The sequence below is a fragment of the Lytechinus pictus genome, chromosome 12 (genome assembly GCF_037042905.1).
Source record: "Lytechinus pictus isolate F3 Inbred chromosome 12, Lp3.0, whole genome shotgun sequence".
NCBI classification, from domain to species: domain Eukaryota; kingdom Metazoa; phylum Echinodermata; class Echinoidea; order Temnopleuroida; family Toxopneustidae; genus Lytechinus; species Lytechinus pictus.
In genome coordinates this window covers 17515145-17527378 of record NC_087256.1, presented here as the reverse complement: position 1 = coordinate 17527378, position 12234 = coordinate 17515145, and the positions used below count along the sequence as shown (strand labels likewise).

Here is a 12234-nt window from a genome sequence, read left to right as displayed (position 1 = left end):
TACACATTTTTATAAAGAAAAAAATGCAAATAAGCTAGTAATCTGTCTAGTAAATCGTGTTACCAGATGTTTCCACCACCGGTCTCATTCTTAATGAACTATGATATTAAGAAAATATAAAATGATAGTTTTCATGATTTGATTTCCAGGAATTAAGAGATCTACAAATTATTTTAAAGTCCTGCTGGTACATTCAATGCAATGTCAAATTTCAATCATTTCCAAATAAATTGTATTTGAAGAAATCACTACTTTTAAAGAGCCCATCCTAGACCTGACATTGATATCCAAATTGTTATGGTTTTTTTTCAAAATGTTGTTTCCTCCTCACATATGGGACACAGCAACATTATATTTCTGTCTATTTATTTTACTCTCAGAGCATATAGGGACATATTTTTTTCTTGTGTTACAGGAAATGTACACTCATTATCCTCATCACACAGTGCAATGGAAATATGACTTTGTTTTTTCAGAGTTTATTAAATTTCTAGATAAAAAGTATTTCAATGATTCCATAATAGGCATATACTCCTAACCCCATATATGCAGGGTCTTCTTGCAATGATTCACCTTCATATGAAAAGGTATAATGCTCTCAAATTATCATGGTATGATTAGTTTGTGAATTCATTGTAGAGAAAAGATGGAATTTGATATTCAGTTATGGATTAGCCCCTTTTATGATTTCAACATCTTTGGCAATATCTTTATCCGGTCCTTTCTGTAGATGTACCCAGATGAAGATGATACCTTTCTTCATGAGGGCCTCCTGGTAGACCAACCACTGGAATCACATCCTCCTCAAAGATCTCAAGGCAGATTCAAAAGAAGAAGTAAGTATGGTCACCTGGGATTGATGGACACTCAAGGAAGTATTGAATATTTTGTCCAAAGATAATTTCAAAGCATTTTAGGGAAGCACTCACAAAATATTGTTGCTTTGATATCATATGTTGTGCTTGTCACATCAGAATAGCATCCCTTCATACTTGACAGATATTTCATTAACCCATTCATTATATCCTGACTTGCTTGTATGCAATTCATGCACAATCTCCACTCCCTTGGGACCATTTAAGCAATGAGCAGTCAAGTCTCAAAATTATTATTCAGTCAAAGATATCAATGTTCACACCCGAATGCTAACCCTTTTAAAAACCTCAGGTAAAGAGTGGCAAAGTGTAGATCCTAAAATAAAGAATTATGATTAAGAACTCTTAGGACAAATTCATCTCTTTTAACAATGTCCAAATATTTCTGTAATTATTTTACTGGATCATATTACTCCATGCATAGTAATTACATTCACCCCTATCTTAAGAACAATGAGACAAAAGCATCTACCTTCAGTTGTGTGGCTGATGATAGGCAAGTGTGTTTATATCATTGATGGCAATTCTTATCACTGATTGCACTTGACATCTTTCATTGTCAGCATTCCATAAAGAGGGATTGCAAAATCTGTTGATGAACTTGTGTACAGGGTGTCCCAGAAAAAAATCAACTAAAGATGGTCAATGCTTTATCATAATTTACTTGTAATCACAAATATGATTTAGTGTTAGTGGAAAGTTTAGAGTCTCTTCTTCCATGTTGTGTGTATTATTATAACAAGTGCTTCACACATACTAGTAAGAGAGCACAAATAAATTGAACAGAAAAATGGTTTGGCAGACATCTGAATTTCAAAAAGAAAATCACTTGTCTCAAACTTTCCATATACTCTTTAATATGATATTAATCAACGAAAATAACCAAGGAATAGGAAATAAGGAAGAAAAAGGAAATTCAGAGACTGTCCACCAACTTTTGACATTTTGTAACCTTCAAACGTGAAGTAGATGAAAAAATATATGTTGTATCAGATGAAAGGTCATTTATCAAGCATATTATTAAGTTGTGATTAAGCATTGATGATTTGCAGTTGCAGTTGTTTTTTTCTGGAACGTACTGTTCAGTGACATTGGATAGCGCATAGAGGCCCTGAGGTTTTGATGATAATTCATACAGAGATGAGAGATGGAGTTGCGTCACTGGAACTTTTCTTTTTGGCATCACTGGAACTTGCTTCTAATTACTTGGTCATATCTTTAAGAGTTCTGAATAGGTTATGATCAAGTGACCATCACCTGAGAATCGGTATTCAAAGAGGCTAACATTTGATACAGGGTTGCGAAAAGCGTTATTTTCTTTCTGTCATGATGGAGAAGTCTATCAACTACAAAATTAATATTGAACATTGCTTTGAAATGTGATTGCTGCTGATCCACAATTGCTTCAAATCAGCTCTTTGATAGTGATTCTTGTAAAAATCACTTGAACGCACCTTATGAGGGCTGTATGGCAAGGTTTTTTCATCGGTGACATGACATTTTTCCTTCGACAGTTGCTCCGTGCTTTATTTTGACTAAGTTGAAGGGTTAGTGTTAGGGTTGCAGTATGGTTTTCTGTTGGGTTTTGTGTTAGGGTAGGGTATTGTATGTATTTAATTTAGCGTTGAAAAGTCATTTGATTAGTGTGTGGAATTCAAAGCGTAGCAATTGTCGCCAGAGCAAAAAAAAAGTTGCTGTTTTATTCATAACAAAAAATATCAATGAATTAAATTATTTAATGAAGAAATGATTTTGTGTTTTTAACAAGAGGCAATTGTAAATGTCAAGAAATTTGCTTGTAGGAAAATGGCTTGCCATATTAAAGTCTCATCAACAAATGCTAGCTAAAATGTCAATGTGTGAAAGCATATACATGCTTGGCTGAAGGTACAATGTACTGTATGTGTTCCAAGAATTGAAAGGGATGACAATCCTAGACAAGAAATGAGTTCTCATTCTTTCATCCTTCGCATTCCAATGTTGAGGACCATTCTAAGGTTATACTTCCTTCTACAACATTGTGTGCCTAATGCATGGACAATGCATTCAGACTCAAAGATTATTGATACAATCCCCCCCCCCCCTATTCTCTCTCTCTCTTACTTTTTCTTTCTCTCTCTCTCTCTTTCTCTCAATATCTCCCAGAGTAAATTGCCACTTTACTTTGTCGAATTCCATTTGGTCTTGTCCCAAATGGCCTAATAGTACTTCATCAACAAATTCTCCACATGTATTAACTATTTGGTGTGATTGGCATTAGCCCATCTACCGATTTTTCTAATTTCCAGTTAGGCTATACTCATTTAGTCTAATACTGAACTGTTCATAGTCTTTACGATTCCAAGATGAACTGTTTATGAATCAAATTTTCATGCATCCAAGTGCAAAATACAGAGGAAGTGAAAATGAGACCATCTAGGTATTAGACTAACTGGGAAGTTTACTAGGTTGGTATTAGACCAAATGGGTTTACTTCAGCCCATGTGGTATTATTATCGAAGACGTAACTGTTTGTAGACCAAGTGAAATACTCAACCCCCCCCCCCTGCCCTTCCTACTCGCCCCACCTCTGGAATTATTGAATCCTAGCATTTGTTACGGATGACTACCAGTTTTATATGAAACAAGGTCCCATGTATACAGCACTGATATGGCTTCCTCTTGATATATATTGTTCCTTGTTATTCAAACAAGGTCAACTTATACAAGGAGGTACTGTTACTAACAAATTTGCTCTGAGCCAATCAGATGCAAGGATTTCAGTAGCTTATAACAATAGTGAAACCACTATTTAGTTCATGAAATGCTCCCATAGTGTGAATGAGGAAGGGATGCAATGCATTTGTAATCGAATTTCGACATGTACATGTATGTCTGCATGTAAGTGAAATATTTTTCCAGGAACATAATGTATACCCTCAACTCTTGATTTCTGAATTATGAATTCAAGAGTTATTTTTCAAAAGGTGCTACAGACAGTGCAAATCTTTATTTTTACGATATAAATTCATTGATTTAAATTAATGCAATTCATATATATTTATATAGTGCTTAATACAAATGTTCTAGATGCTGGACATTATTACCACAGATTAAACACCCTGGGGCCCGTTGCAGAAAGAGTTGCGATCAAATGCAACTCAAAAAATCTTGCGCAACTTGATTTTCAGCCAATGAAGCACCCGCATTCAGGACTTGCGCTTGATAGTTTGACTTGCGTTTAAACACAACTCTTTCTGCAACAGGCCCCTGATCAGGTATACCACCCCTGTGTGGAGAGTGGCAGAAAAGATTCACTTCTCCTTCACAAATTTCTAAGTAGAATTGTCTACATGTACATATGTATACCTGTATGTAGATTTTGTTGTGGTTCTTTGGCAAGGCGTCAATTCCCACTTGGCCACTCCTCACATCAGATGCTAAATTGGTACCCGATAGGATGCAGACGTCAATGTCAATGTCTTGATAGCTATGAGAGGGTAGTGACTGCTCATTGCTGGAATGCTCCCAAGGGAGTGGAGATTGTGTATGCACTAAATGAGAGCAAGGCAGAATACGACAACCAGGGTAATATATATATCATAATTAAAGCTTGTCATTTGGATGTGACAAGGAGTATATAAATTTAGTATTATTACTATTTATATTATTATTATTATTGCTGTTGTTATTATCATTATGATTATTATTATTATTGTTGTTGTTATTATTATTATTTTTATTATTATTATTGTTCTTGTTGTTGTTATTATTATTAATCATCGTCATTATACATGTATTGTTTCATTGTTGTTGACTTAGGTGGAGCTAACAATGTATGCAAGGAGTTCCTAGAGGGCTGCTGTACCAACAACATGTGCGGTTACTCCCACGACACCAGTCATGTGACCTGCGGCCAGTGGTTAGAAGGGAGGTGTGAGAGGGGGCCCTTCTGCAAGTTCTTGCATGGATACACCAGGTATGAACAAACTCAGCAACAAAATAAGAATAGGGTCCCATCTTACATAGAGTTACGATAGATCAGGGCCCTGTCTTACAAAGAGTTGCGATTGATCCAATCAATCGCAACTATGGAAAGCCAGCAACATCAACATCTATTATGCATGATTATTCAAATATTTGCTAAAAAAAACTTTGATGTATATTCATGCATTCGTTGTTTTCTTGAAAATTTGCTCTGCTTCTCTTTGTTTACAAAAAAACATTGTGCAAATTTCCTGTAGAAAAAATTATGACACTGATGGATTTCCATAGAATTACGATTGATTGGATCAATTGTAACTCTTTCAGATCAGCCTCAACTATATGGAAATCCATCAATGCCATAATTTTTTCTTCAGGATATTTGCTCAGTGTTTTTAGTAAACAAAGAAAAGCACACTAAATTCACAAGAAATTGAATAGAAATATGAATATACAACATATCTAGAAAATATTTTGAACAAACATTGATTTTAGATGTTGACATTACTGGCTTTCCATAGATATGGTTGATCTGATCAATTGCAACTCTTTGTAAGACGGGCCCCAGAATGTCATTAAGGGCCATTGCAACAATTATGGCTTTTGTTTCTTATGGAAAAGACTAGGTATGTGTCACGCTGGTTGGCCCACCAGTGCTCAATTGATAATGTGGGTCACAGAAGGAGTTTCCTTCACACCAGCATACTGTTGAAGTATTATAAGAAATTCAGTGTCTTAATACTTTAAAAATTCAGCAGATTAAGAACTTAAAGGGGAATGAACCCTTTGGAACAAATAGGCTTGTGTCGAAACAGAAAAGTCAAAGAATAAGAACAAAGAAAGTTTGAGAAAAATCGGACAAATAATGAGAAAGTTATGAGCATTTGAATATTGCAATCACTAACACTATGGAGATTATCCCATTGGCAATGCGACAAGGATGTGTGATGTCAGGTGTGAACAACTTTCCTTTAATGAACTATAAAATACCCCAAATTGTCTCTTTTTGCTTTTTCTTAAGTGATACAAACTCTTTATCCGTGATGTATTTTTTAAAATCTGTATTACACGCCCTCCTATAGAAAGAACACATGATCTACAGTGAGATGTGATAAAAGAGGCAGTTTAAGTGAAATATATACTCAAGTAATGGGTAGAGTTGTTCACAAGTGACATCACACATCTTAGTTGCATTGCCAATGTGAGGATCTCCATAGCATTAGTGATCACAAAATTCAAATTCTCATAACTTTCTCATTATTTGTCAGATTTTTCTCAAACTTTGGTTGATCTGTTTCTTAGATTTTTCTGTTTTCACACAAGCTATCTTGTTCCAAAGGTTTCATTCTCCTTTAATTTCAGAAAAGTTTTGTGTGATATTACATTTGAATCGTCGATCAACCAAGTGGGATTATGTCAAGAATATTTGGACAGGTTATGGTCCCTAGTTTTGATTGAAATGATACATAACTTGTCAATTTAGTCAACAATAACCCATACAAGTATATTGTTGAATTAAAAAAAAGAAGAGAAAACAACGTTTGAAGTTCGGGGCTCACTCTAGCATGAGATGTGCACACTGCAATCTCAGTGAAACTTCCCTGGGCAGTCTGCAAAAAAGTTGTGTCAAAGAAACTCTTGTATCTCATTTTCTATTCAACTTCACAGTTTGAAATTTTGACAGTACATGTATGAAAAAGGAGAATTACCCTTTCAGGGGACCGTTTCATCAACATTTTTGTCTGACAAGTTGTCAGATCTGACATCTTTCCTTCATTATGATTGGCTGAGAGCCACTGTTACTATAGTTACTGTCTGATGGTACTTGTCGGATAAAACGTCCGACAAGTCCTTTCATGAAACGCTCCCCTTGATAAGCTATTTTTAAAATATTTGCTTTTTGAAGACCAAATTACTATTTTGGCTATTAACAGAAAACCTTCCCTGGCGATTTAGTGTTGCTTTTGGAGTGGCTGGTCACATTTTGTGGCTGTACATGTACCACATTGTGTAGTGATGGCTTTATGGCTGACTTCTGCCCTACATGTTGCAGGACACATTTTAGTATTATCATATGCAGGGTTCTTATTCTTCAGATTTAAGTCAGAATTCTGATATTCAAAGTTTTCAATATGAATCATTTGAATTTCTCATTGTTTGATGAATGCTATGGTGTGATAACAGTGTTTCATGCTTTTTTTTGTTGTTGTCCTCTTCAGTAACATGTCCTCACAAAATAGTAGCAGAGCTTGCTCAAGAAGTGGAAGTACAGATGAAACAGAAGAAACTTCGTGGGTAAGTCCCTACTGTAATTTATAAAGCCTTTTTATTTCACTGATTCCTGATGTCCATCAGGGGTAAATTGTCAATTTGTATAGAGTACCGAAGCGATGACGTCAGTTGACATGGTGTCATGGCGGCCTGGTTCTAAACAAATGAACCCGCAGTGTGTTTCTCATTGGAGAAAGTGGCTGCTAACGGAGTTTCATCGCTTGCAACCTCAGAATGATGGTAATTTTTGCAAATACAAATGTGTATAGACGATCGTCGGCTACGACAATGACGTCACACTTCGGTACTCTATACACCTGCTTTATCTATTTGCCTTTCATCCCATCCTACGTGATTTTATCCTTGTTCGTCTACAACCAGTTTGTCTTCTTAACATTTGGTCTAATTACCATTTGGCCTATTTACCAGTTTGTCTAGGTTTGTCTTTTAGCCATACAAATTTTGTCCGATAGTGATATCCTCTTTGTCTAACACCGTTTGGTTTATATGGTAATTTGAACTGTTGCTGGGATACCAGAGTAAAAATAATGAAGTAGAGTGATTGTTTGTAGACTAAACTCCTAATACCACATTTAATCTTTTCAATCTATCCTCCCCCACTCTCTCTCGCTCTTTCCCGTACAGGACCAGCATCAGCGGCCGTCATTCCCTGTTGTCCCCGACCTGATGCGGTTGCCGGGATACCAGAGCAGCGGAGGACATGGAAGATCTCTAGGAGAAGGGGAGGGAGGGGAGCATATGCGTTCGTTACCTATCAACATCTCCTCCAAAAACAGATGACGAAGAGCCCTCTACCGTGATTGGTAGTACAGATTAATAGTAGGCTATTTATATATATATAAATATATCTTTATACATATTGAACATGCTTTATTTATATAATGTCAATCACTTTAAGTGTATACGTACGGGATAGCAAAAATCTGTGATTGGTGATATAGTATATTTGTGTTGAAAAGAAGTTGAAATTTCTTTGCTTTGAGAGTTCAAAGCAGTCATATGGATGTATCTATCTTTAAAGTTTTATCTTGCAGTGTTCAGGACTGAAAGATAACTGCGTATTATCTTTCAAAATGGGAATGAAACGATTGTTGAGGTAATGGCAACAATTTAAACGGATAAAGAAATTGATGATGGGTTACGTACTGTTCTTTTTCTTTAAAAAAACAAGAAAAAAATAAGACATCACTCAGTGATTCTCATTTATAATTGACCATTTCGTGAGATGAAAGCTCTCTGCATTAGAGATAATAACCAGGTGGTCTAATACCAGTAATTCTGGTATGGTATAAAGTATCGCTATACCAATTTAGTCTACTATCTTTGGTCTAATTGCAACAGCACTTTGGCTCATTGTCATTTTGTTGAATGGTGAAAGATGCTGCGACTGATGGGACACCAAGCGTTCACTGTCAAGGTGTTGGCCTACACTTGCCTCTCTGCATCCGGGCTATAAATTTTTACCTGGTAAGATGCGTAAGCCAATGCAGTATGCCCATCATTCGAGCTTGGAAACTGGCTTGAAAGCTCCCTAGGAAGTGGAAGAAGTGGAGCTTGGAAGTTCTTGTTGGAATGCTCCAGATGGAATGGAACAAATGGCAATTCCCCAAGATCAAGCGGCTATACTGAGCTGCCAAATAGTACTGATTTCCAGGAATTATTACTGACAAGTGAGAAGAATACTGATGGTTTCATGCAAAATACTGATTTCTACAGTTTCAGTTTCATGTGTTATCCTATGGTATTTCTTTGAAAATTTGATTTCCTCTCCAAAATTTTTCAAGCTTTTTAAATACTGAATGCTCTCGGTCAGGTTCATTTCATGAGTGTTATCCTATCAGCATCACCTTCTCCAAAATAAAGTCAAAAGAAGCAAACTAAAACTCCCATTTCATGCATTCACCATGAGGGAGTGTCCTGATACATTTGTATTTTTCTAAGAAACTTTTGAAAGCCATTGAAAAAAAAAACTTACTGTATGAAATACAGTGTGTATTTTTACCTGTACATTGAAATATATGTGAATAAGAAAGAAATGGATTATAGATTGCGAAAAGCAGTACATTTATGTAATTTATTGCACATTTTGGTAGCAAGTGTAAAAACGCATAAATAAATAAAATTGTGAAAAGTATCACTCTCGTGAGCCATTATTGGATAAGGAATATTATATGTTGTATATTGAGCAAAACATTGGGATTTAACCACTTTTTAAGTACACGTAGAACACCTACATGTATTTTTGTAATTTCGGAGATGAAAAAAGTTGTGGCAGAGGATTAAATTCAGAAATAATCTGTGAAGAAGTTAGGGTATAGGTTCTACAAGATATACAGCAGTATTTTTTTTAATTATATAAACATATATATAATTTCTCCCTCTGTGGAAAGGAGGAAGTGATATTAGCTGAGTATACATGTATATTCTAGGATATGTTGAGTCCAATTTCTGGCCAGGGTTTCTCTGAATTTCTGTATTGTACATACTACATGTATCTCTCACAATATGCTCACAGGCGACCATGTAGCGTACAGTTGGCTTATATACATATGTCAATATATATCTTGTGCTGCATAATACATTTGTGATGAAGTGTTCACCAAAGATGAGATACCTATCACCTGTCCAAAGCAGAAAAGGATATGATAGATGTATCTTAAACCAAATATTAAAAGCAGTTGTGTTTATGTGGTTTGATAAGAAGAGAGCCATCTACTGTCCCACATTGTAGAGTGACAAGATCATTTGTACACAGCTGTGAATACAGCACTCCGGAGTCTGTCCTTGATAAGTAGGTCAGTAATGAATGCTTCAATTCTAGAATTGGAATTCTGGAATTGGTGATCTCTTACAGTTTCACACTGTCATATATTCTTTCTTTTTTTTTTAAAATAGAAAGAAAAGAGTAATATCAGAAAAATAGAGTAAATTATCTTTTTTACTGTAAATGAAATTCATGAAGCATTTTAGTGTCGCCATGTTGAGGTAATTTGATGTAACTGTGCTTGTTTTTTTTTTCATGGTGAGAGTAACGAGTTCAGAAACACTGCACTGTATAGAATTATTATTTTGTTCTCTACGATGGTGTTGAATGGATGTTAGAAAAAATGTGAGTCAGATAGCTTTTGTTACCAGTCTATCATAAACTGAATTTTATTGCATTTTAAATGTAGGTTTAGAATTTAATTATTCTTATATAGGTCACAGCATTTTTCCCCTCCTAATCAAATAGGTCTTTGAAATGTGCGGGAAAAAAAGAATAAAATTTTTGTGGCATAGATGGTTATTGGAAGCAAGCATCACATTTAATGTTTCTGTGAAGGACATTATATATGATAATTGCCATGATTGTTGGAAAGGGACGTGGGAGATCGCTGACTGATGGGGGGATACATGTAGGACAGGATTGTGGTGAAAAGAAAAGGGACTAAGTTCCTCTGCAGTAAGAATGTCTGGCTGTTACCTGAAATCGAATAAAGTTACCAGTAGAAATGGAAAATGATAATGAAATGAGTGATGTTGTGACGCACACACCTAAAATATGTGTTGCCAATTTTGATCAAATAGCAAGAGAAACGTCGAGACAAGATTCCTGATTTTCTACCGCCCCATGATCTTGTAGATACTTCTTTGTAAGAAGAAATAATGATGAAATGACCGACTTAAATGCACTGTACATGTATGTGATTTTATAATGATTCATATTTGCTTTATAGTTGATGAGTGATGAAAAGTTCATAATTTTGCTATGCTCAGTTTGTAGATTACATTCCATCTATGAGATTTGATAATGAGGAATAGTTTGATATCTCATTGGAATGAGGAGGATATTATAATCACATATCACACAAAATATTGAATTTCCCTCTCATCCCAAATGATGTATTGTTGCTTTCAAGTTAAAAAATGTAAAATGAATGATTAATGTTTTATATATGTATATTGCGGTATAAAGTAACTCATTGTTGGTTTCTTTGCAGTTTGGTATTGAGTGTTCATATTTACGTGTATGCATAGATAACCATGGGCTAGTATCACAAAGCTTGGTTATTGATGTAAATTGATTGATTGCACAAACAATCAATGCAATCAATCTTAAGCTTTGTGTTACCGGCCCTTCTTTTAATGTATTTGATGTTACATAATGTTGGAACTACTAATCGTAAAGGCCATGTCGGCATTGTGTGGACTCTATGGAATTATTATTTGTTTTTATTCCAGAGTCTGAGCAGTAGACTAATGATACATATGTAAAGTGTTAAGACATGCTGTTACAAGGTACATGTATTAAGCGCTTTATGACAGCAGAATACGCGGTAATATAATTATAATATTGTGATTGGTAAAATGTGAGTAATTTTTTGCGTGTTAGGAATAAATTTCTTGCCAGAGCGAAAGAAACCATGAAAAAAAAAGAAAACATAAGTTTGTATCAAATTTCAAGTAAAGAATTGAAGTGAATGTTCATGAAAAAGTGTGTGATGCTCTTGGTATCACTGAAGAAAAAAAAAATACAAAAAAGAGAAAAACGGTATGATATTGTTGATTTTAATGTCAGTTATTCTTGTATTAAAGAGGTTTATCCATGTGTATTGATAGAATTTTGATATTTATGAAAAAAAATGTATTTTTGTGATTTCTCATTTTCATCTTGTATCTTTTTTCTGCATACCTCTTGTGATTAGAAATGTAACTCGTTATATCAGCTTTTATTGTGTTATAGATGAGAGCTGCTAACTGTTAGGCTCAGTTACATATACCCCATGTAGATGACGGTTTTCAAATATCGTTTGACTGGTGTCATCATGGAAGCATTATTATATCATAAACTAAGTAGAACACACTAAGTCTGAGTTCACATAGTTAAACTTATATTTGTTGAAAATTGTCGATACTAAATGTTTTACAAACTGTTGCCTTTTCTGGAATAGTATTTTCAAAGATGGATTTGTTTCCTGTATTTACCTTAGGGTAAAGAGGTGGGTTGTTTGATTTTGAAATAGAATGAGATTTAGTGTAGTTATCCTCTACTATCTATTCATAAAATCAGAACTTTTGGATTGATCTTCCCCTGATTCTCTAGTCCTTAGTCCCTTTCAGTATG

General features: G+C 34.9%; 1 protein-coding gene across 1 annotated transcript in view; it reads left to right on the top strand.

The window, feature by feature from the left end:
- The window catches only part of LOC129272489 (uncharacterized), a 35061-nt gene extending 23432 nt beyond the window's left edge, over nt 1–11629 (top strand). Inside the window, exons 4-7 of the mRNA XM_054909631.2 lie at nt 731–836; nt 4677–4833; nt 7058–7133; nt 7755–11629. Of these exons, the coding sequence (XP_054765606.2) occupies nt 731–836; nt 4677–4833; nt 7058–7133; nt 7755–7910 (495 nt within the window). The 3' untranslated portion in view covers nt 7911–11629. The remainder of the gene's footprint in view (nt 1–730; nt 837–4676; nt 4834–7057; nt 7134–7754) is intronic.
- Nucleotides 11630–12234: the final 605 nt, after the last annotated feature.